At 43.1% G+C, this 26887-nt stretch overlaps 1 protein-coding gene across 1 annotated transcript in view; it reads right to left on the bottom strand.

Annotated features, from left to right (window-relative positions):
* PCSK2 (proprotein convertase subtilisin/kexin type 2) overlaps positions 1–26887 on the bottom strand; it is a 206835-nt gene that overhangs the window by 160099 nt on the left and 19849 nt on the right. Inside the window, exon 2 of the mRNA XM_032806360.2 lies at positions 11056–11160. Coding sequence (XP_032662251.1) covers positions 11056–11160 — 105 coding nt within the window. The remainder of the gene's footprint in view (positions 1–11055; positions 11161–26887) is intronic.

The following is a 26887-nucleotide window of genomic DNA, read 5'->3' as shown; positions in this document are numbered from 1 at the left end:
TGAACGCGAGCAGCAAACATTCAGCTAATACATATTGTGTAATACCAGCCTCTGCAGACCAAGACCACACGAAGCAACAAACTGCTGATGCAACGCTCACATTGCTGGAAGCTGCCACTCCGCAGATTGTTCCTGCGTTATTCAGTTTTATGCAGCCTCAAAAGGGTTGGTAATGTAATACTCTTGTCATTAGGTTCTGGCATGAGACTTCCGCATGAACCAATGGACTTGGAATGGCAAAAACACAGATATGCATTATATTCATGCCATTATAAACAGACTTAAGACCGTCTCGATGAATCAATGAAAAGTCACGGCAGCAAGTCCATACTTGTCTGGATGGTGAGCCGATTTGAGGGTGCCATTGTTAGCTGCTCCGCTACCACTAGATATATTCTGCTTCATCGCGTTGTGTTAGCACGTGCTCGCCATCGTGTGGCGACTTCATGTTTTCCCTTATTGTCATTTACCAAGCCACCACCTGACTCATTTTTTAATTGTTCCTATCCTACAGTCCCTCTATCCCATTCAGATTTGATGTTGCATGGCTACATGATGCTTAGGGCTGGATAACAGATACCTGACCAGTTAGCTGGTAATACAGTATAAGCTTTTGGTTCCACAACCCAATGATGGCCTATTAGGGCTGGATGAGTCGATTGCATCCATTTGTTACGATAGGTATCTGCAAATGAGGAGTAATATCCTCAATGTGCACGGGTAATCCCTCCTTACGAGGATCTTCGATGAATCAATGAACAGTCTCCACTCATCTGGATCGTGAACGATGTTGAGGGCTGCCATCACACCATCGATGTTGTTGCAGGCTACAAGATCACCTTCCATGAAGAAGAATGGGACAAGATCCATTTGACAGTCACGGAACATGGAAACCCTAACATCACCTGCCAGGAGATTCCACTGCTGTAGTCTGGAGCCCAACAGCTAGACTAGAGCCAATCAACAATTTTAAGCATCATTTTCGTTCTCAGACCCAGAATTAGTAAAGTTTGACTACATTTATTTCAGAAGCATTTTGGCTGTAGAGCAGTGTTATCTGGGTGTTATTGGCAGAGCGCTGTGCTAATAAAACAGAGTGGTCTGACAAATTGTGAGTCCTGATTCTAACTTTGACACTTTCTTAACAAAAGGCAACCAGCAGATCTTTCATTCATAGACACACAAGGCACAGTCTACCTCTCGTGATATTTTCATGTGAAGAAAGTTTGTGTTAAACAGTTTTGAATTTAAAATATATGTGAAACTCCACAGGAAGCTGTCCTGTACAAGACACTAATGACAAAGAGGCATGCATGAAAGACAGACAATGCAAAGAATGTGTGGTTCATGGGTATTTGTCACACCAATTTCTAACAGACTCAAATGACGTTGCAAATTCCCCCATCTTCGGAAATCAAGCCACTTATTTAAGATGCCTGAACACTGAACACCCAAGTTTGATAATTTTGACCTAAGTTCACATTCTACACCATTTCTTACACAGAAATATTAAATGATTATTTCCCATTATCCTCCCAATATTTCTCATTTTGCCATCAGATTACAGCTGATGCTCCTATCCTTTGGTCCTATTTTGTAAGCCTTTTCAAATTGGTCAATGTCTTTCCACTTCTGAGATATGTTTTTACTAAGCATGATCAATTAAATTATTCCTGTCTTAGGACAAGAACAGGTGGTTTAATCTCAACCTCCAAGAACAAGACATCCATTAAAACAATCATTTCTCTTAACTATTTTATGTGCATACACAAATATATGCAATGCACTTTGAGTTCTAATAATGGGACACGGTCAATTAAATATATGCACCCCAGGACAGTACCTGAATATGTTATTTCAATGCAGCTGTTCTTTCTGAATATTAGATAGAGAAGAAATCTCCTTTGGCTAATTACAGTCAGCCATCTTTTCCCATTCCTATATACAACTGTCCAGAAGGAGAGCAGTAAGCCCAGTGTGGCTTTTGGGAAGCTGCTTTTGCAGTGCATTGTGCCCACTGTTAGGGCACTGTACAGACTGTAAAGACCTAAGGTCCTACTTCAAAGCCCACTGAAGTTAACGGGAGTCTTTCTATTCATTTCAATTGGCTTTGGATCAGGCCCTTAATCCTGTGCTTCCCAATCTGGGGACCTGGCCCTTTGGGAGAAATGGCAGACTAGTCCACATGTGCACATGCATGCGTGCAGAGCAGGAGAGGTGCCACGGGGACTTGAAAAGCATTAGTAGAACGAAGATCCACCCTGATCTCCCACTGCAAAAGTGCTGCTGCAGGCCAATTGGCAAGTGATTCCTGTACTGCTGCCTGCCTTCCTTCCCCAAATGCAGCTGGCCACAGAAATACCTTAAACATGCAGGGTCTCGGACTCCGGGTGTGTCTGCACTGAAATTTCAGGGTGTGTCTGCAGCTCACTCAGACATATGCAAGTTAGCTTGATTCAAGCTAGCTTGGGTACCACAGGTGCCCTTACGCATCATGCAGCTTTTTGGAGAGTAGGGGGAATGACGATCACAATCACATATCAAAGCACAAAGACATAAAAATATAAGGACAGAAGAGAGAACATAGAGAGAAGAAGAACGTGACAATTGCTAGGATGTGAGGGCACCCAAATGTCAATCCACCCAAATAGGGCTCCAGCAAAATGGTTGGGCATCTCTGAATAAGCTGTCGCACCAATGAGGGTATATCTAAAATATAGTAAAAGTGCATAAAACAAGGATTTTTTTAAGACTAAAGGCCAGATTCTCTACATTTATGGCTCTCTGATTTTCTGTCCTTGCCTCAGCCCTGGCAGCATTTAGAGCAGTTTAAGGGCTCCTCCAAACTGTGTCCATTGGTCACAGAGCCCCAGAAACCCTACATAGTCTTCTCCTTCTACTGCTGACACGGCCCTTACACATTTACCCTTTAAGGCTCACTTTCTAAACCATTACATTTGTAGTAATCACTGGTAGGTGGCTATTCATATGGATGTGTGTTTCTAATGGACTCCTCACCACAGCATCAAGGCACCATGTTCAGAATTGAACGCATGCATCTATGTGAAGATAGAACCAGTTCTCTTCCCTATATTAAAGCTTCTTTCTTGAGTGGAATTAATGTACGCAGATTCCTGAAAGGAGAGTCTGTGTGGGAGGAAAATGTCTTCATTTAAAACTTGAAAGAAAACAAAGCAATCTTGGATAGAACAAATAGGTTTTACAAATTGAGTTTCAACTCCTTGTCCTTTTATGAGAGGCACTACATACCACCAGCACAAACAAAAAACTAAAAATTAATTCACCTAAAAAGTGAAATAAGAGTTGCGTATTCTTAACATTCATGTTCATTTTCAAAACATTTGCTAACAACACCTTTAGGCCTCCCAGCAGGAGGCGGGATTGTGAGGTCTCTTTTAAGATGTTACAATGTGCATGAAGGAAGGAAAAGCCATTGTTTACTTGCAGCTACAAGGCTGGGAAGGTCTCTGGTCTTGGCACAGTCTCTACTCTGCAATCAACTCATATTTTCTTTGTTGACTGAAGAAGATTACACTTCAGAGAATCAGGCACCCCAAATAAATAAAACAATAAAAACAATGGGGGGGAAGATGCACTTTTACTTTCACTAAAATTGTTATAGAACTGCAATTGTTGTATTCTGGCTGGTAAATACCCCAATCCTCATCGTTTGCCTCCTACTCATACTGCTATCCCAAACGCTACTGTGATCTTAGCAACCACCATGGGTGAGCTCCAGTCCTTTCACCAGCAGGTTGATATGCTCTTGAAGGGCGTGTCTGTTCACACAAACCTTCTGCCACTCCTGTTCTTGCTCCCAGACATCGTTCATCTGCCCTGTAATCCTGGCCTTTTCACCTTTGGGGTAAGTATCTAGGATTCTGGCACCCAAACTGCCAGGAAATAGCTACGTGGCAGACATCCACAGCTTCTTCACCCAGCAGATATCATTGTGGACAGCAGTGAAGATGACTACAATCAGCCAGAGCTGTTGAAACCTTCACCAGCAACACCAGCATAAGTGGATTCTGTGGTCACTAAGACTGAGTGTTCAGGACACAGGGTTGAACCATATGATTGGCATGGTTTCTGGTATAACCTATAGCCACCCATAAGTCCAGCACTGTTCTTTTAGCATAGATGAAAGGATTTGGCATAAGGAGTTGTCTTGGGGTGCACTCATTGCTAGGGGCACCTCCTCATGGCCACTCTGGGGATTAGCTCATTCCAGGTCCAACTCTTTTCTGCTGCTTACTCTACTGCTGCTGCCTCTCGCTCTCTCTGTCTGCGACTCAGGTTGCTCCATCTTTGTGGCTTGGCCCTCCAGCCAGATGACTGTGTTTTCCTCTTTTGGGGTATCAAAGTCTCTGCCTCCAAGATGAAGCCTTCCCTTGTCTGCCCAAATCAGTGCCACTTCCCCAGTGGCTGGGAGGGGAACCCATACCCAACCTCTACTCTGGGTTCTAGCTCAGGGACCCTCTAATCAGCAGCTAAGGTCTGTACCTCCTTAAACCTTGCTGCCTTTTCCCTAATCCTTTTCCTACACCCTTTCCACCAGTTTTCCTTTCCTTAATCTACTGTCCAGAGAGTGGGTACAGGCTCCCTCACTACAGTTCCATGCTACTGCCAGCCTTCTAGCTTTATCCTAGCGCTGCCTATTCCATTCCAACTGGGTTCTATCATTACTCAGGGGTTATTAAAACCATTAATTCCCCTCAGATGGGGCCTATATGGTTAATTGGCCTTTCCTCACTCTCATAAACCCCTTCTATGCTGGTGTGGGGTGAATATCCCATCACAGGAGTACACTGAGTTATTGTCTTTCCAGGGGGTAAGCCCTCCCCAACCCATTATCTTCAATGTCCTGACGGGTCAGAAGAGGCAGCAGGAGATTAAGAAATGGTTCCTTGTTGAATGGGTTCTACTTAACTGCTGTGCAACTACTTGGGTCCATCAGGCATGACTGCTGCAGAACAGGCAGACAGCTTTGCTGTGCTTCACCATTTGTGATGCCCAGCATGCAGAGGGGTGGTTGCAGTACAAGACCTTCCCCAAGGACATGTTGTCCGTCTGCAGAAAAATCCTCATAGAGGAATGCTCTACAAATTCAGGCCATGTGGCAAAATTCACATTGCAGAACGTCCTTGCTATACTCCTTTTTCTTTGGAGAGATAACAGGGGAGGCAGGGAGCAAAGCAATCAGGATTTGACTGAAAGTGTGTCAAATGATTTAGAAGAGGAGAAGCATACACCCTTGTTAAGCATTTCTGTAGAAGCCTGTTTCCACAGGTATAACAAACTCTTTTCTCCTCTTCTCCAGAAACAAACAAAATACCCGCCATCCCCCGAAACACCAGCTAATACTTAGTTCTTCGTTTTAAATGATGGCTTTCAAGATGTAAGCAGGGTTTGGATGAGCTCTCCCCTGATATCTAGCTGGGTCCTGGGGGAGACAGGAGCTGACCTTGTGTGCAGCATGATGGAGCTGCTTAGTCCAAATGATCACTTTTGGCTACTGCAAGAATGTGATAGCGTGAATTTCCTTCCTCTGTTTCCCCTCTCAGCCTCAGTGGTCTTTTCATGATGATACCGTATATGATGTGACAAAGTTCCTCCTCTGCCTTGGTGGGTCCTGTGCTTATTTGACAGATTTGCTCACCTCAGTGATCTTCCCCACAGTTTGGATCAACTCCTCCTGTGTCTGATCAGGAGCTGGGAAGTTTGGGAGGAACCCAGGCCCGCCCTCTACTCTGAGTTCCAGCCCATGGCCCTGTGGATTGCAGCTGTCTATAGTGCCTCTTGTAACAGCTGCATGACAGCTACAACTCCCTGGGCTACTTCCCCATGGCGTCTTCCAAACACCTTCTTTATCCTCACCACAGGACCTTCCTCCTGGTGTCTGATAACGCTTATACTTCTTAGTCCTCCAGCAGCACACCCTCTCACTCTCAGCTCCTTGTGCCTCTTGCTCCCAGCTCCTCACATGCACTTTTTCTCCTCTGGCTCCTCCTCACCTGACTGGAGTGAGCTCCTTTTTAAACCCAGTTGCCCTGATTAGCCTGACTTGATTGGCTGCAGTATCTAATCAGCCTGTCTGCCTTAATTGGTTCTAGCAGGTTCCTGATTACTCTAGTGCAGCCCCTACTCTGGTCACTCAGGGAACAGAAAACTACTCATCCAGTGACCAGTATATTTGCCCTCGACCAGACTCCTGTACCCCACTGGCCTGGGTCTGTCACAATGAATCATGAATAAATTGCTAGAATAGTCCATTGACACTTTCTGATTATACTTGGCACTTCTTTTCTACATAATCTTCTTTCAGTGTTTACTGTAAGTATACAGGATAGTCAGCAACACACACATGAATCCAAGCCTGAATTTTACCTGATAAACATTTTATGGCAGAAAAGTATTTTAAGCAATTGTAAATGGATTTCAGGTCTTGTAATCCTTTTGTGATATGCCTACTTTAAGAAATCATCTTTTAAAACAAGATCAAGAGTGGATTTCCACCATTGAAAGTAGTGCAATTTATTATGGTACTTGCCATTCTAAGAGGAAGAAATATTTAAAATACTGTGTGGAGGTTTAATACCTTCATGAGGTTCATGTGCCCATTTCCAAATCTTCACCAGTCCCCAGCAATATTGCAGTCTGTGACACGATTGTGTCTACTACCCTCTACTGTTAATACTGCTTCATACTTCATTAATATTGAGATAGCTGTTGCCAAACAAATGGTAGTAAGATTGTTCCTCCCAGCAGGAACTGAAGCACTGTTCGAACTCTATGAAGACATTTTAACATACATTTGAACTTGGCTCTCTCAACAGCAGTGATTTTTGTCATATAAATTCTGAATACATTTGTCATATCTCAAAATTATTTTGGCACCAAACATAGAGAACATTTACACAACTGATCCTTTTCAAGAAGTTTAAAGACATCTTGTTGCAGCTGCAGTGTATGGAGATTATAAAGTAACCTCTTCGTAGTACATTCTGCGGCCTGTCTCCCAGGACTCTTGCAGAATTGACATGGTTTCCTCAAGGGACTTACTTGATTAAAGAACATTAATTAATTGAATGAACATCTGCACTGTTTTCAACTAATAATTAAAATTAGATAGGAATTGTAGTCTCTTCAAACTGAAAAACATACAGACTACCACTTCAGCTCATACCCACAGATTTTATTTCTCACTTTCTCAAAAAAATTGGGTGGAAATAGATACAAATACTAAATTAATCTTAGTGGCTCATTAGAGATTCAGTGGACCGTGTGATTTGAAGATAGTCAGTTTGCTTTCTGGCTATGCTGACAATTTAATAGTATTTTAATCTTAGTTTCATGTGTTGAATTTATTAACCATGACAGTGCTGACATTTATTCCTTAGCACACATTGGGGGAAATGGTCTAGAGGGAAGTCATTACACTTAGGTGCACTAGTGGCTGCAGAGATTCTTTTTGGAGTTCAAAAGTAGAGTGCTGTGTCTGTAGTTCACATTTGCTCTTATCCATGCACACGGCTAGAGCTTTAATGACAGCTCCCACGCTGATCATTGTGATCAGAGCTTGTTTTATTTGTGCTCAGAACACGTATAATAAAAAGTGACTAACCTGTACAACTGTTTTCTTATTTTGAAGTCCCATGGGAGCTTTCCGGATCCCCTCATTATCTCACCATTCATGAGAGATGAATTACTATGGCACTGAAATCACACTTTGGAGTGTTAATAATTACTGTTCTCTAAGTCATGGTGCTTTGACCAAAAATCATCTCATTAGGAGCCAAAAATCCAAGTTCTCTTGGATGACCTTTCAGCATGGATGGAGAGGAGATACTAGGATGGTGGTGAGAAACATCAAGAACTCTAAGAGCAAGGAGAAGCTTGAAAGGCCACGAGTTCATTGGAAGCAAGAGTGTCCTAAAAGCACCAGGAGAGTATTAGGAGAGATGGGAGGCTACACATGAAGTTGTTAGGAGGGCCACAGAGAAAAAGTCAAAGAGCCTACTGAGCAACACAGAAAGATAGGAAAGAATCAGAAAGGTCAGAGTGTGCTTCCAATTTGGAAATTAAAGCAAATCAGTAGTTTTGTCTGAAGCTGAACGGTGTACCAAATATCAGGGTTTATCCATGGCCATGCTTTGCCACATTTTGGGGATATTTTATGATATGGGTTTATTCAGCAAGGGGGAGCAGGTCAGCAGGTCGTAAAGCTAAGTCATCATTACACTATGTGGCAGTGCAGGAATCAGCGGGACAATCAGGAGGCAGTGGAAATTAAAACCAAAAATTCAAGTGAATGTGTTGGTTACGAAAGGTCCCAGACTGAGACCCCTGATGACCCTGAAGTCCTCTTTACTTCCATTGAATGGATACAAAATAGAGCAGCTCTGAAATGTAGGCCGCGTGTAATTAAACAATCTCCGTATTGACCTATGTTCACATTATGCAGTCAAACAGTTCAAGCGTAGTCAGCGCAACAACAAGTCTACTATAAACTAATACCGGGAGGCCCACCTTTGCAATATTGAGGGCCAAAATGACAACTTAAGGGACACGTCTGATTTACACAGACCTCTATAGAGAAGTAGAAATATTTGTTTCAAGTACATAGAGCTACGCAGCCATTGGCTCGTATAATATTTGCCTACTCCTGTTCTTTATTAAATAGTTCTTAATAAACTGTCTATTTAAGGACTGGATGGTTAAGGAAAACTGGAGACTTTTACTTCTCAGTCCACTCATTAGTATCCTGCAATAGGCGTTATTGTCTGAAAGTTGTTACTGTCCAGTCCTTGTTTGGTAAATTGTATTAAATGAATTTGAGAATCTCAGTTTAATGCTAAGGGGGCAGGGGTCTGCATTCCACACATACCCAAACTCTAGTTGGTGCCCTTGTTGGCAGTCTTAGAAAAGAAGCCCAGGAGTGAATGGGCATGGAGATCCTTTAACTCTTGAAGATGGTAGTTCAGAGTACCAAGAGACATTCTGCACACCTGACTGATACTGACACAGGACCCATGATGCCTCACTGAGCTCAGTATCACAACAGAGTGTGACCTAAAGGAAGTGGGGGTGGCCAGCAGCTGGCAGTTGCTTGGTTTCAGATAAAGCGGCCAGTGCAACACACATTACCAGCTGTCAGATGGGCTGACTACAATTTGGAGGTGTCATAAACAGATTGTTAAGGGTTAATGTCTGTTTCACCTGAAAAGGGTTAACAAATAGGGAACTAAACACCTGACCAGAGGACCAATCAGGAGACAAGATACTTTCAACCTTGGGTGGAGGGAAGTTTGGGTGTGGGTCCTTTGTTCTGTGTTTTGTTTTGTTTTTCTCTCGGGGATATGAGAGGGACCAGACATTACTACAGGCTCTCTAAAGCTCTGTTCAAATAGTAAGTAGAACAGGCGATTTAGGCTTTTTAATTGTTTGTTTTACTCTATTTGCACATGTGGATTTGGCTGGTTAACTTTTATGTGTGTAGTTGCTGGGAATATTTTGATTTGTATTGGTACTGGAGGAAGGGTTTCTTCCTTTGTCTGTAAACTATAGACTGTAAATATTACATCTTGAAGTTACAGAGATAATTCTTTACTTTTCCTTCTTTTATTAAAAGATTTTTTTAGAGAACTGATTGATCTTTCCTTGTTTCCCTGTTTTATCCAGGGATTGGTTTTAAACACCAGGACTGGTGGGGAGAGAGGAAGGGAGAGAGGCTAATTTCTCTCTGCCAGGATACTGTCTCTCTCAGGAAAGTCTGGGAGGAGGAGAAGGGGGAATGTTTATTTCTCCTTGTTTTAAGAATCCAAGGGATTTGGGTTCTTGGGGCCAGGGAAGGTTGGGGAGATCAGAGTGCCCCAAACCTATATTTTGGTGGTGGCAGGCAATCAGATCTAAGCTGGTATTAAGCTTAGAGGTTTCATGCAGGTACCCAATTTGGACGCTAAGGTTAGATTTGGGAAAATTACCTTATGACAGGAGGGGTGCTATACTGTTGGCTGGATCTGTGCCCAAATTATTTTAACCATCTCCTGCAAAGGCAGAGAGAGTGAGCTGGAAATCTTCAACCGCTCCCAACATAGCAACAGGCAGCTTCTCATTTTAGTTAAAATAACTTTCTTGTTTATTCATTTATTAATTTGAAAGGTGCTCAGATCCCATGATGATAGGCAGGGCAACAAAAACCTAGGTAGAAGGAACAGCACAAACTCTTTCCCACACCAACAAAACGAGTTGGGTATTCAGGGGAATAAATGATCATCTATTTGCTTTATAGATGAATGCCAGAAGATTATTTTTTTTGGGCAGTAGAAACACTTTTTTGTGCTAGCTGGTTCTGACCAGCCCAGTATTTATCTTCATAGAATATCAGGGTTGGAAGGGACCTCAGGAGCCATCTAGTCCAACCCCTGCTCAAAGCAAGACCAATCCCAATAAATCATCCAGCCAGGGTTGTCAAGCCTGATCTTAAAACCTCTAAGAAGGTTTTGTATAATAGCAAAAACTCTGAAGAGAGAGAGAGAGAGAGAGAGAAGAAACTGCTGCTAGATCACTGAATTATGGTAAAGGACCTTTTCTTTCCACCAGTGAGATGAATGCTGAGGGGGAGGGGAGGGAAGGGAGGTTGCTTCTTAAAACTAGAAGTTTCATTTGCAAGTGGGACCTGGAGTTTCTAGAATAAAAGTCAAAAGTCTGCTGGGCTGAAATGAACAGCTGGTCTTGTTTATGTTTGAAACATGCCTTTTGGAATTCATTGACTGCAAGTGAGGCTACTAGCAGAGATTGCAGTATTAATAAGTGTGAGCATTGGTGGAAGACTCAAGCTCGAAGCTGTGACTGTTGTTGTCAAGTTAAAAATCAAAGCTTAGGTTGTTTTAACTTCTGTTCAGCAGCCATGGAGCTTGGCTCAGGCATGGAATTACCTGTGTTAAGACTTCATGGTTATCTGATCCCATACTGCACAGTTGGTTGGCATGGAAATCATGATTGCTGGATGGCAAATCAATGGGAAAAGCTTACCCTCGGGTCTTTTTCCAAATGAAGCTTGTGCTGAAGACTGCGTCTTCTCCTGGCTCTGGAGATGCCATTATGATAAAAATGGTACCCAGCATCTATAAAGGGAAGCTGGGGAAGAGAAAGAGCAAATTAAAAACAAAAACAAAGCCAAAACAAATACACTTAAGAACAATAGAGAATTTTTTTAAAGAAGCCCAAGTCCTATTCACTTTTTAAAGACAGGCTCCTAAGTCACTTAGGCACTTCTACCCTATAACATTAAGGTTATTTGCTACAAATGTATTGTTTCACCTGTAAACATTGGTATCAATGTCACTCCGCATTCAAGGTCTGCAGTACCAGTATTTCTGCAGGGCTTCCAAATTACATCAGAATTATTTCTTATTCCCTGAAACATCCAAACTAAAAGGACAAAATTTTCTCTACTGCAAATGACTTAGAATTACCATAAATTGTATTTCAGCAATAAGGCAAGACAGAAATGCTTTTCGAGCCATTATATTGCACCTAAAATGAAGTTCTAAGACTTAGGGCAGAAAGAGTGATTTTCTCTACCAGATAAAGGCAGTGTCTGGAGTTTCTTCTCAATACTGTGGAATGAAATTGATAAAGAAAAATAAGGGGGGGAGGAGATGGTCTCATGCATTATTAGCATGGTACAACATTTCTGATAGCCTATCAGAAAGCTCCACTTGTGTCTCAAGTTCTAAAGCCTTCTGATAATTCTATTTTCACAGGCAGAGTCCAATAAATTATTTAAATCTACCAAAAGTTTTTTTAATTCTCCTTTTGGCAACCTAAAATTTTTACTTCTCAAAACAAGCTGTATGTAATGACGCTAATATTTCTGTTTCAGGGACTTAATTTAGTGGCATTATCAAGGGAATAATTAAGAAAAATTACAAATATTCATAGGGGTTTTAAAAATGTTTTAAATCAAAACAAATCCAAAACATTTTATCAATGAGTCTGTAACACTTATGAAAATATAAACATGGAAATTATTAATCGTGATTCAACTTTTCTGATTGAAAATTGAGATCAAGGGCCAGATTCCAAAGGGTCTACTCATATCCAAGAGTCTACTGCACTTGATACGTAACATCAAACAGCAGCTCACAGGGCCAAGACTCTGCCTGTCTTTGAGACTTATTTGTAAATTAGTTTTACAGTGATTCAAGTAAAAATAGTCTAAAAGGGGAACCTTCACAAAAAGGGTAGCTATTTATCATGGTAATTCCCAGAATCCAGAGTACGATGCTAAATCCTGGTCTTCCAGATGAAAGCCCTTAGACTGATCACACAGGATATATTTGTGTATACTGCAAAGATGTACAGTGAACATAGAGGATAAGCAAAAAAGCTGGATTAGTTACTATTTGAAATACACTGACTAGATCGACTTTAATGCTAACCTGGGCCAAGATTGTGCCTACCCTTTTATAGCTGCACAGTGTATGCAGGGGCAGAGTGGAAGGCCACAACATATCTTTTTTCTCCTTGTGCATACTACACAAGGGCCTCATTTGACTGCCATCTCTGCATCCCCTACAGCTACAGTATATATGGGGCCTGGCAGTGCACAGCTCTCAAAAGATGCAGGAGGAAGTGAAGTCCTGGACCCATCTCTGCACTGACATCAGCATGCAGGGCAAGCAGGCTATTCTCTATAAAGCGGTGTAATAGGAGCTGCACTCTCGCAGCATTGCTAGGAGGCTTTGGGGGGGAGGGAGGGAAGTCCTCCTCCATTACGTGGATCTCCTCTCTAGACCTCCCCACAAAAAAGTGCAGTTCCACATTGCCCCCATTACAGAGCTGCGCCTCAGAGGTACAGTTGAACCCAGGGACAGTAAAACTACAAAGCGAGAGAGGGAAAGAAGAGAGACCAAATTTTGCAGGTGACAAGGTCATCAAGCCAGAGAGGAAGGAGAGGGCATGGAGAACTTCTCACCATTCGGGGAAACAATCTGAGTGTAACACAATGACTAACTATATCACACAGCAAATAAAAGTCTTCTACTAGTTACTTCTTTAACTCAAGTGACCTAGACTTTCACTTTTGGTGATGAAGGTCCTGCTGACTCCCCACTGTGGAAGACTTGTTATGTATTTACACTGCCCTCATCTCAACAGAGGGTACTACAAGGATTATTCCAGCTCTCATAAATCCATGGTCAGGTTTCCTCCTTATTTCCCCCAGTGAAGTCAGGTTATTTTTCCTTTTTACCAAGCATCCAAATCAGTTCCTATCAAGAATTCATTTCTGATGCTTTCAAAGAAACGTATTCTCTTGGCTATTTTGGACACATCTGGAGAGAAATAATAGGCCCCTATGGCTCATTCTATGCACATTTTGTTGGACTGAACCTACATATTGTACAGTATAGCAAAACAACTATGGGTATGTAGAGGACTTGAACGTAAGCAAAAGCAACTAGACCAAGTCAAGTAATGAAAATCACAGATTCAGGAACATAGTCACAAATGAGCTACTTCAATCTGATTTATTGTAATTCAGAGAGTGACAGTACTCATTTATTAATAGCCAGAGGACCATCGGTTTTCATTATATTTGCGAATCCCAAAAGCTTTGTGAATTTGCACTGGAATTATTCATTATTATTGGTCATTTATTAGTCTCCTATTGAAAGGCTTCAATCATGGTAAGGAAACAAGACCAAATGACCAGTTGCTTACCAGGAACTGTCAGTAATTAATAGTGGTAGTGAACAATTTGCAAACAGTTTGTGAACCAACAATTGTCTGAAAATCATTTGTCTAAACTCTTCAGTGAACACTTACAAATAATGAAGCTCTTGAGAGAAATCAGGAAGAGATCACACACAAAACTAGGTCTAAGAAGATGAAACAGTTTGATGAATATGACTTAACTAGTTGCTCAAACCCACAAACAGCCGTATTGGGCCCTCTGCTTTTGAGATGGCTTCCCGAAGTCCTGTCCTGATTCAGCAATCTCTCATGGACCAGTGAGACCACAGGGGAAAGAAACTAATGGTACAATATTACTCTCCACCAGTGACTTGGGGCTTTGCAAATGGAAGTGCTGACCATTGCTTTGTACTAGGGTGAAATCAGAATGAAAGGATTCATGTCTGTTACAAAAAAGAAATAAAATGTCAGTAACCAGTAACTCCATGACCAATAAGGAGGAAGGACACTCTAGAGCAGTGGTTCTCAACTGGGGGTCCACAACCCCCTGGGGGCTGCAAGCAGGTTTCAGGGCCAAACAGGGCCAGCATTAGACTCACTGGGGCCCAGGGCAGAAAGCCAAAGCCCAAGCCCAGCCCGAGCCCCTTAGCTTTGTGTGGACCATGGCGTGGGGCTATGGGCAACAGCCCTGCTTGCTACCCCCTAATGCCAGCCACAGACTTCCCATATGTCCTTTGGCATGTCTCTTACTCTGCCCTGTGCCTCAGCTCCTCATGTATAAAATGGGCCCTCAGAGAGAGTTGTAAGGAGGATTAAGTACAGTATTAATTATTCTGAGGGTCTCAGATATTAAGGTGATGAGGGCCATGAAAGTACCTACATAGAACAGAACAGCAAAACAGATTAATCTCCACTTGATGTACAAATATAACATAGCACTGAGTACTCTCCATGTGTATCAAGGTAAGAATAAGCCTCGAAGGATTTCAGGCATATTTTATATTGATCATGTTCAACACTTCCTTACAATCAACTCTTCTGATGCAACCACTCTTGTAAATTTTATAAAAACCTTGAAGAGATACTGCAAAATCATGAAAGAGTCTCTCTATATCCTCTGACGAAGTGGGTATTCACCCACGAAAGCTCATGATCCAAAACGTCTGTTAGTCTATAAGGTGCCACAGGATTCTCTGCTGCTTTCTCTATATCCTGCTTATCTCAACTCTTCCAAGATGACACTCCCCTAATTCTTTATTCTCCAGTTAATAATATAAACAACAATATGGTAAAAATAAAGTCATGTTTGGCTTCTTCCTTTATTATTACAACTGCAGTCACACCTGCCAGCCCCAATCATGGCCCGGAACCCACATTGTGCTAGATGCTGTACAAATACAGAACTAAAAGAAAGTCCCTGCCCTAAACTGCTGGCAACCCTGTAAAGGAACCACCTCTAAAAATAAATTTTAAAACCTAATTACAAACTAAAAAGGGGAAACAAAAAACATTGAAAGGGTAGAGGCTTTGCTAATGACAGGAATTACTCGAACGTATTTTTAACTACAGAAGCAAGATTACATTTTACAGAAGTGAAAAGTATTCCACTGGGTGCTGTTACTGCTTGCGTGTGACTCTGGGATGTCTTTGTTGCTTCTCAGGCTACTGTTCCAACTGATAAGCCAGGGAACAATTACATGATTAAAGTCTGTGTAGGAGGCAAGTACATAAGTTATACCTGCCTCAGCCCCTAGCTGCACCTTCTTCCTGAAACCCATACTCTGCAAGGTAAAAATTATCTTGGTTTCAAATGGCTTTTTTAATTTGCTCACGAACTTTCCACCTGTTCTGTGATTCTTCCTTCCCAGATGCAGAAAAGAGGGTGAAGAATTTACTGAGAGAGGCTCATCAAGGCTTGGCTACACTTGCAAGTTGCAGCGCTGGCGAGGGGGTTACAGCGCTGCAACTTAGCAGGTGTCTACACTTAAAAGCTCAGCCAGCGCTGCAACTCCCTGTTTGCAGGCTGGTTTTCTGTACACCTGGGTCTGCTTCCGCTGTAGCGAGACACGCTGGTGATGCAGCGCTGGTCATCAGGTGTGGAACCTCACCAGCGTTTTTATTGGCCTCCAGGGTATAGACTTATCCCAGCATTCCTTTCCAGCCTCTCTGGTCATCGCTTCGCACTCCACTGCCCTGGACTCAGAGCCTGGAGAGGAGGGGGAGGTTGTAGAGGAACCCGAGAGGGAGGCTACTGAGGTGTGTTGGAGACTCCCAGAGTCATGCAGGCAGAGCATATTTTCCAGCCAGGAAGAAGCTAGCCAGTTGCAGCTGCTGGACTGGCAGTGAGGAACCAGCAGAGGAGCCATTCCTGTAAAGAGCTTTTTATTATAAGGATGCAAATGTTTTGGGAGCAGTGGGGCTATGCTGCCTGCAAGCAGCTGAGATTGGAAAGCCCATTGATCTCTGCTGTAGCTTTCTTTGCTTTCCACAAGCCACAGAAACCCCCATGGCTTCCAGAGTGAAGCAACCCCCACCCCCACCCTTCCCAGGTGAGCTGCGTGTGCAAGATGGCTCTGAGAGTAGCTGCTGTGGCAGATGTGGTGTAGGGTTCCAGTGTTATTTCCCTTAGCTGCTCTTTGCTTTCCACAAGTCACAGAAACCCCATGGCTTCCACAGTGAAGCAACCCCACCCCCACCCCTTCCCAGGTGAGCTACGTGGCAGCCCCCCCTTCCACTGTGAGCCGCGTGTGGGGAAACCACCATCTCTATCTGCAGCTGCGGCCTCTCTGTGCTATGCTCAGAAGTGTATAAATGATTGCTACAAAAACTCTAAAAACCAATGCAGGCTCTGTCATTAACAGTTTATCTCTCTGTGTTTTTTATAAGTGAACCTGAATACTGCTCATCAGTGCAGACGTCTGAAAGACTGCAAAGCTTAAGAAAAAAACCAAGGAAGACTAAGAAGACGCAGGTGAAAGCGAGTTATGAACTTGTATTCCACAGAAACATAAAATTGAAAGACGAGCGGATAAGGCAACCATGAAAAAGGACACAGGCGCCAAGATAAATGATAAGGCTCGCAAGAGAAAGGAATGACTACCAAGACAACACAAGATCGCATGGGGGGGGATCACTTAAGAAAAAACAGTGGAAAAAAAAGCCTCTCATTTTAGTACGTATTACTTGTCCATAACATATCAGCAATAATAACAAGTAAATACATTAGCTCACACGAGTGGATTGGTGTACTCTATGACTGCTGTTCACATTGTGTCGACGGTCTGAGCCACGCTCCCAGCTGGGTGGGAAGTGTGGTGTGACAGCTGCGTCCGCAGGGTCTACATGCCTGGAAACGCAGGGCAGCATGACATGGGCGGCCTGAAGCAGGGCAGGGCTTGACTGAGGAAGGGTCTGGCTGCAGGCAGGGCAAGGTGGGCGATTGGGACAGGGCTCGGGGACGGGCGTGCTGAACTCCCCGTAAGCAGGGGGTGACAGTCAGGGGTGACTCGGAACAGGCATGCAGGGGTGCGGGAATGGCAACAGTTGTGCGGAGTGGTGCGGGCAGCAGTGTGTGGGGGGCTGGCTGGCGTGTGCGGCAGGGCTGCAGGGGTGGGGCATGGTTGGCTGAGACAGACGGGTCGTTTGGCACGAGAGGTGGCTTGGGGGAGGAGTGCAGACTGGCTGCAGCAGCAGGGGCGGCCGGACCGGTGTGGCAGGTCATGGGGTGCAGACAGGCAGCTGGAACCCAGCCTTAATAGCCCAACCCTCCTAAAATCTACGTCTCGCGGGACCTTTTAAATACGGGCGCCGAGCGCTGGGGAATGGCAAGAGGAGCGGGGCACGGCGGCTATAGGAAGGACAGGGGGGCAGAGGCAGCTGGAGCCCAGACTTTTAAATACCCCCGTCACTGCCTCAGGGCTCAGGGGGCTTCTAGAAGGCCCAGAGCTCCACGCGGGGTCGCTGGCGGTTCGCGCGCATCGGCCGAGCCCAGACCGGGAAGCGGCCTTGCCAGCCTCCGGCCTGGAGACCGTGCGCCTTGGCCGGCACTCCCAGCCGAGAGCGCGCGCAGAGCTTCCGCGCACCCGCCGCTCGGCCGCGGCATCGGAGGCAGCCCCGGCAGAAGCCGGCGAAGTCCCGCGAGTCCGCTCCACCTGGCTCGCCGCAGGACGCCGGTCAGCGAGCGGAACGGCAACTCCGCGGACTCTGCGCTCTCTGGCCGAGGAGCGGAACAAAGGCCCCAGCCGCCCCACTTCATGGCTGGAGTCCGCTCGCCGGAAGCGCCGCCAAGGCCCGCCGAGCTCCGGCTGAGCTCTGAGCGGAGATGGCGGGGCACATAGCGCGCTCGCCGCACGGAGCTCACGTCCAGAGAGGCACGGACCTCGGAGCGACCTGCAAGCTGGGAGCGGGAAGTAAAAAAAAAAAAAAAAAAAATTAAAAGGGGTCCTAAGGTGCGGGGCCCTGCTTAGGCGCGGGACTCGATTCCTGCAGCACGGGTCGGTTGGAAACAGAAGCGAAGACCCACGCTGTACTGTCCCTTCCCACAGACGACAAAATGGACGAGGTGCTCTGTGGGATAGCTGCCCACAATGCACCACTCACAACAGCGCTGCAACTGGTGCAAGTGTGGACACACTGCAGCGCTGGTCGCTGTCAGTGTGGACACACTGCAGCGCTGGCCATACACAGCTGTACGACCACAGCTATAACTGCCAGCGCTGCAAAACTGTAAGTGTAGACAAAGCCTCAGTCACAAGCACACAGCCCATAGAGAAGGGTAGTGCGTAGCTGTGCTGCTACGTAAGTATCTCTGAAAGGAACTGTAACCTAGGCAGCCACAATTCTCCTGCTGCTGCCCCATAACTCAAGGAGGGTAATTTGCTGTTGGCCTATCCCATCAGCAAATACCCCCTCTGCAGCCCCAGGGTTGGTTCAGCAGCTGCACAGTCAAAAAAAGCATGAGGTGGAGCCAAGTCTCCACTCATTTTCTGTCCACTCAATGCCGCCCTCTTTTGAGGAGGGAATAAACAGATGTACTGCACACACCTGCTCATCTGCACCTGGATCCAACGTGTGGGTGTCCCGAATAGGACTGTAAGAGGGCAGGGGGGTGCTCTTGTTCCTTTTTGTTCCCCTGCACATGTGTAAAGTACAAGTTACAATCCTGCCTTTAACCCCTTTTCAATCTTTACTTGGATAAAACATTTGTTGATACCGAAAGGGGTTTTTCTTGAATAAGAGACAGACTCAGTGCAGATGTTAATGAAAAGAAACCATATGAAGGGCCAAATTTAGATTTTAGATGTGCAATAGCATATTTTGAGACACACACACAGTGCTGTCATGGTGCATGTAAGATTAGAAACTGACCCTATCTTTGATGGTAACTTCCTTATTCTACAGCAGAAGAATTCATTCCTTAACCAGCAAAGGGAACAGTAGCCAACAAGACTGCAAAAGAATTTAGTATAATCAGAATGAAGGTACATGCATAACAAGCATATTATGATGCAATAGCTAAAAACAGCTAAAGCTCACAGTGGAATCAGTATTACTTGAGGCTCAGTGAGAGATGCTGCATTCAAAGTCTGTAGCCACTTTTAAGAAGTGACATAAATGAAGTAATTAACAAACAAGGAGAAAGCAAGGGTCTCAGGCTTATAATATCCTTAAAATTGAACTGTAATGATACATTGCCGATTGGTCAGCCTATCCCACTGTATTATATATCACAGTGTTTTCATTGTATGTTGCCAGTTGTAATGAGGTGCACTCACCTCTCGCGAGCGCCCCCTGGCCAAGTGCATGTGCCTGCACACTCTCTCTACCTGTTTGTAGTGGGTCGTCAGTGACTCAGCCCTCAGGCCTAGTCATACACAGTCTGTCAGTGAGAAAAAAACAAAGCAAACTCCTTTCAGAGTGCAAGGCCAACAGGGGCCTCTCTCCGTGCCCTCTGAAACATCTCTCTCAAGTTGTCCCGGCTCTGGTGCAGAGTGATGCTCCAGGGGTCCCTCCGTGGAGGCAATGTCTTCACCCTCACAGGGCCTTTTTGGCCACAGCTCTCCAGCTGGGCCATTATAGTTCAGTTCCCCTTCTGGGGTGCCTCAAAGTCCAGGTCATTTTCTCAGGGGACCCAGGCATACCTTTTACTCTGGGATCCTACAGATAGCAGCCATCTCCCTTTAAATAAACTGCATTGCTGCTACAATTCCCTGGGCCACTTCCCCACGACTCCAGCATATTCTTCACCCTTACCTCAGGGCCTGTCCTGGTGGAGTTCCAGTAGCCAGCCTGGAGCACCATCCACTCTCCTCCAGCTCTAGCAAAGAACTGATCTCAGTCTGGCCCTGCAGCTTGTCCTATACTAGCCTACTGGGCCCTGATTGGTTGCTTCCCCTGCAGCTTCTCTAGGCAGCTTGTAGGATCTTTCTATTGCCCTTTTCTGGGGTCAGGTGTGGCAGGGCCACAAGGCCTCCAGGGAGCCTCAGGGCCTAGTCCACCCTGTCACAGATAAACTTAATATAGAGACAAATACACAATTATAAATTGGCCTAAAGAAGTGATATTGATGAGATAAGCTACCAGTCACTCTCTTCAACTTTGTGGTATTGATCACATATTGTAGCTGATGTATTTCTACTGTTCATCTTCCTCTCCCATCTTGTCAGTTGATAGTGTCAGTTAAAGTCTTTTATTATCTCATGTTTAGGTCCAAACTTATGTTTCTCTTACATTTAGATGTATAATCTGTTTATTAGTGGTCCAGTCAAAACTCTATGCGATATTAAACTACTCTTCTTTTTCCTCCTATTTTCCTTATTTTAATATCTTAATGTTGATATTAATTTGGAGCATTGTTGAAGGGGTTTCTCCCTTCAAAAAAAGTTCTCAAACTATCAGGTTTGGTGGCAGGCAATTACCTTCTTCCAGAAAACTACAAGAAGTTCCACCACATTACTAAGAAGCTATCCTTTTTCCTTCTCCCCTGTAGAACTCTAACACGATGAGTTAGTTTTTCTAGATCCAGAATATCCCACATTTTTTATATCTGTCAATAGTTTTAGAGGAGTCACTCCTCTTCCATCACCTGGCTGTGGTAGTTCCAGCAGCATCTTGGAGATGAGTGATCGTTTTTTCATGGTTTTTACGAGACTCAGAGTTTTCAGGACAATTTAATAAAAATACTAAGGGATTATCTAACACCTGATTCCATTATGTCCTTTATGGAGTCTCCAATAGCTTTCCAAAATGTCTTAGTTTCAGAGCAGGAAATAACTACATTCCTACATGTAATCTGTTGTAACAAAGAAGCTTCTTTTGGTTTATATGATTGTTCTGCAGGGCACGCAAGAGTTGATCCGGAGTGACTAGGGGATGCAGATTTGAACTGTATCTGGCAGAAAATGCACTATCAATCTAAAATATAGTCCTGCATCACCTTTCGCCACTGTTCCTTAGAACAGTTGTGTCTGATGTACTCTCTGAGAGGTGCAACTCTGTCTGAATGGTGAATCAGGTTCATAACATACCCAGATGCAACACAGCCCCTAAACTAAATAGGAGCTTCAGTAGAACTACTTGCACACTTAACTTTAAGCATGTGCTTAACTATTTAACTGAATTAACATCTAAGCAAACACTTGTGCTATGCAACCATTAAAGATCCCTGTTTGAAATTAATTCTTTCTGTGCACTGAGGATTAAGACAGGAATAACTTCAAAATCACGTAGCACGTAATAGTTGTTTTGCCAGAGCCCAATCCAATCCAAATGTCAAATATCTGAGATGTTGATCTAGATCTCAAACTCATTTTTTGAGTGGGCCATAAATATGGTGAGATAGTTTCCTTTCATCCTATTACTTGTGCCCTATTTCCACCCAAAGGAAAAGAAAATCTCTATCTTACAGTAGTAAATGCATTCGGAAGATGCACATTTCCCCGGTGAACTGACTGGCTCTGTTACAGTTGTCTGAGAACTAGGAACTACCTTGCAGCAGAAATTAGAAACCTTTTCATCCCACTTACAAAATGCTCTGAGGAGGCTTATAAATATTTAATATGCATTTTAAAGCTCTCTCTCACTCCAGTTAGCATTAGCAATTGCTTTACTTTTAAATACACAGATGAAAGCCAAGCCTGAAGCCAAAGGCACTCACGGCTATAGTGATAAGGGCCATATAAGTATGGAAATAGACAGGAAGGTAGGCACTTTAAGATACAGAAATAACAAAGCAAAGGAAAATTAAGAAAGGACTAAAAATATTGTTGGATAAATTGTTGGAAAATATTACTTAGGCGTACTGCTGTTTCAAAGGTTTCCACACAACTCACCAGAAATCTAATTTGTTATTTGTCCAGGGCACCAGATCTGGACTTCAGTTTGGCATTTTATTCAAAACACAGCATCCCGGCTGCCCAAAGCTACCTAGCACCATACTTTGTCATTGTTTTAGTCCTGACCGAGAAGGCAAAACATTGTCAACTCTAAGGATCAGCCCAAGCTTCAGACCCAAACACTTCTGAAATCTGGCAATGGTCAGGTCCAGTTCTGAACTTTGTGACTTGGGCCTACCAGGCATAATTCATGCCATATCTTGGTGTTCCCTGCAGTCCCCATTGTAGCTAATCATCCTATATAATCAAGTAATTTTATTATTTATTGTTGTAGTTAACCCGTAGGTAATCAATGGATGATGAATAGATTTAAGCTGTAGGTACAAGTATAGAAATATGTAGGATAGTGTTATAGGGATATGAGATTGATAAGCATGTATTATTGGTGAGAGAATAGTAGGTATATAAGGAAGATAAGACTATAACACAAGGCCTACAGGCTTTAGATCGGTAAGATATGCAGCTTGGTCACACAAGGTCTCAGGCCGGAAATAGGTCGGCATGACTAGATGACCAAGAGATAACCCTGTACCAGTAAACTGTAAGATTATAATAAACAATGTGTTATGTGCTGATATTTTGAAAACAATGCAGCAATAGACTGGAAAATATGCCACAATCTGCCAGTTAATATTGCAAGATGCCCCATAACATTTCAGGGGATTCTGTAATAACTTCAAATTGCTATGGTAACTCATTGATGTAGATGTTAATGAGAATAACGGGAACAATAGGGGTAGCCCATGAGAAATGGGGCACCCTAAAATTCATGGGTTGTGGAAGTGCAAATAAGGAGAACGGGATTGACACTCTTATGCATATGCATGGTTGGTGTCAAAGAAATTCAGGATAAAAGATGTTGCCTACCCCAGGAGGGTAGGGAACTTCCCAGGGGATGGCCACCTGATGGTCATCCTACTCATCTTTATGTTTCCCCAGGGGATGTAAGTGTGAAATCACTGATGCTGGACATCTTATAGTTTGTCTCTATCTCTGTCTATGTTTTAACAGTTGTGGCATTGATCATCTGCTTAATGAAATTGTTAATAAAAGGACTTTGATAACATGTGAATGTAATACTTTTGGTCATTCTTCCCCATGTGCTTCAGATCTTCAAACGTAATGATATATCTAATCGTGATTCTCACCCTGCTAATCTGATACTGTAGCCATTAGGGAGTGTGAAACTTTGGCACAGATCACTGTGGTTTAAGATTCCATTGGTAATACCAACCTGTCAGTATTATAAATGCTACATGATCCAGGTACTAATGAGGCCTGGCGTTGTTTATCTTGGAAAATCTGATATGTTGAAGGGATAGGCTGTAGCAAAGTCAACACTAATCTCATTAGTGTTTAACATAAGATTGTTCTTCCAAAATACTTTCAATGGCATTATATATTTTTATAATGTTTCTCCCACAAGATAATTCATAAATGTATGGCTAGTGGTTTATCTGTATTTATAGCTTTATTTAATATGTCTTATCCAACCCTCTTCTTTAGGGAAAATAAGAGTTTCAGACAGCAATAAATATACATTATGACCTATTTGGTTTAGTCCTATTTGATCTGTTCTTCTTTTTTTTTGCATAAGTCGTCAATGGAAATCGTGTAACATATACTATAATGTGAACGTTTGTTATGGTACATCATGATTATCCTAAAAATGCATGTTGGCCTGACTTACAGGCTTGATCCAAAGCCCACTGAAGTTGACAGAAATAATCACATTGACTTCACTGGGCTCTGAATAGTCCTATATCTGCAGTGGAAAAACTTCTGCAAGAAAAGCTAATGAGTAGACTCAAAGTCGAAATACATGGACTCCTTGGAATCTTTGCCTTTGTATTTATTTAGTTATGTCCTTTCCCTCACCCCTTCCTCCTGTACATACTACCTCAGGAAAGGGCATGGGTGGCGCAGTTGTTGGTCATGAGAAGTTCAGTAAATGGGGGCAGGGGAAAGGAATAAAAAAGAAAGAAATGCCAATTCTTATATTATCACTGATCATCTGTACAGGTTATCCTGTTAATAGATATTTAAAGCCTAATTATCCTCTGCTTTGCATCTTGTGTAGTGATTTACATCTGATTTCTGAATTAAAACAGTTAAAATTTAGGTTTCGGTGCTGTGAATCATATAGGTTCAAGTGCATTTACACTTCAGTTTACTTGATCATTTGAATGTTCAATTCCGCAGTATACTGGGCACTGGTATAAAGAATTAGTACAAAGGTGGTGGATTACTGATCATCATTGTTAGTTTATTGCTGGAGGAAAAAAACATGTCAGCCTGTGATAAATGTTTGCATAACTTACATAAAAGCATCTGCACAACTTAGAGAGATTTTTCTATTATATTCCAACAACCCTGAAACCTGGTACTGTCACCACGACCAACAATGTCAAATCAAACCAAAGCGAGCCAATAGTTTTCAGGTTTGGAGAACATGAGCGACCCCTTTAAGTATTTGTACATAAGAGGTTGCCCCTTTTTGCACTAGTCTTGCACTGTTTATTGATCGAGCAGATCATTGCCTGAAGATGACAACTGTTATCATTGAGTCAAAAACCTGAATTGGAGGCCTAGAAACAGTGGTTACTTCTCTGTGCACTGATACCAACAATGTTACAGGAAAAAGAGAATTCTTCAACCATGCCAAGAAACAAGAAAGAGATAGAACACAGAAGGGTACAGTCGTTGTGGGTGTCTGATAGGAGTTTCTTCCATTTTTAGCAGCAACATATGGCCACTGGGAATAAGAAAAACAGCCTCATAAAATAATTCAACTAAATGGTTCCATAACTGCTGCATATACAGCAGGCAAACATGCTACATTATTTAGAATAATAAAGTAAATATGATTCCACCAGAAGCTGAAATCAACACAGTTATCTCAAACAGAGGTTAATGGTGCAAAATTTAAGACTGACAATTTTGGTGCATTTTGGTCACTATGTGAACTGAAAAAAGAAAGTAAAATGTTTTTCTTTAGACGACAGGGGCATGCTTTTTGATCTCACTTACGCTGATGGTGGTGTCAGTGGAGTTACTCCTCAATTAGTGAACAGTAAATGACATCAGAACCAGAAATCTGCATAATACATTACCCACATCACCTCTGTTCTTATCTGATTTACACTGTGAAAATTACCCTAAGCTAATTAGATTTTTTCCCCTTGACCCATATCCATAAACAGTCCTTTTACTCTTTCGTATTTCTGGATTCTCTGTTCAACACTTCCATTTGGTAGATCCCAATACTTAAAAATCTATAACACAGAACTTTCATCAGTGAGGCCACCACTTGTCGGACCATTACAGAACTTCGAGGTCACCCTGGAAATGCTAACCCATGCTTCAATAATGACCCAAAGTGATTATTGACATCTCCAAGTCATTTGCAGAAGTCACCTCACAAACGTGAAACTCACCATAGACATATATCCTTTGTCACCTCCAGCAGAGAATATTAAAGTATTCTCCTTCTTAGGCTTCCCCTGAAGTTGATTCAGAAGCTTATGATACATCATGCTGTTCACCAGCTCCTTAATACAGGTGCATGGGAGTGAATAATACCTGTCCTATGCAACATTCCATTGCTATGAGTAAGTGGAGAACTTCCATGGTCTTGTTAATGATAAAGAACTCTTAAGGACTTAGCAGCAAAGAATCTTTCTGTATGACTTTCTTTCATATTCCTGTCCCACCAGGACAAAGATCAGTTGGATTATCCTTACTCATTACATCAGGGTTCATTCTGTATAGAGACTCAGTGCATATGTAACCTAGACACCTCCTGGACGTGGTGTTCTGTCCCATCTAGTGGCATCGAGACCACTTAGAGAGAGTTAAATGAGTCTGCTCTACAGCCTTACCTAAGAGTCAGCTGGCTTTTAGTTCATGAGGTAGAGCCCCATGCACTAAGCTCCAGAGGCCCAGGTTCGATCCTGCCTGCTGGTGACCAGGGTCTGTTGGTATTACAAGTGGGAAATGACTGCCTAGGAAGGAGTACTGCAGAAAGGGATCTGGGGGTCACAGTGGGCCACAATCTAAATATGAGTCAACATTGTAACACTGTTGCAAAAAAAGCAACCATCATTCTGGGATGTATTAGCAGGAGTGTTGAAAGCAAGACATGGGAAGTAATTCTTCTGCTCTATTCCACACTGATTAGGCCTCATCTGAAGTATTTTGTCCAGTTCTGGGTACCACATTTCAGGAAAGATGTGGACAAATTGGAAAAAGTCCAGATAAGAGCAACAAAAATGATTAAAGGTCTAGAAAATATGACCTATGAGGGAAGACTGAAAATATTGGGTTTGTTCAGTCTGGGAAAGGGAAGACTGAGAGGGGACATGATAACAGTTTTCAAGTATATAAAAGGTTGTTACAAGAATGAGGGAGAAAAATTGTTCTTCTTAACCTCTGAGGATAGGACAAGAAGCAATAGACTTAAATTGCAGTAAAGGAGGTTTAGGTTGGACATTAGGAAAAAATTCCTAACTGTCAGGGTGATTAAGCACTGGAATAAATTGCTTAGGGAGGCTGTGGAATCTCAGTGGAGATTTTTAAGAGCAGGTTAGACAAACACCTGTCAGGGATGGTCTAGATAATACTTAGTCCTGCCATGAATGCAGGGGACTGGACTAGATGACATCTGGAGGTCCCTTCAAGTCCTACAATTCTATGATTGTGTGAACCACTGCAGTAATGACTGCAGTGGCTGTATGTCGACCTAACATAGGGCAAGTTAAGTTTATAGTGTA

The sequence above is a fragment of the Chelonoidis abingdonii genome, chromosome 3 (genome assembly GCF_003597395.2).
Source record: "Chelonoidis abingdonii isolate Lonesome George chromosome 3, CheloAbing_2.0, whole genome shotgun sequence".
In the NCBI taxonomy this organism is placed as follows: Eukaryota; Metazoa; Chordata; order Testudines; family Testudinidae; genus Chelonoidis; species Chelonoidis abingdonii.
This window is presented reverse-complemented; position numbering and strand designations above follow the sequence as displayed.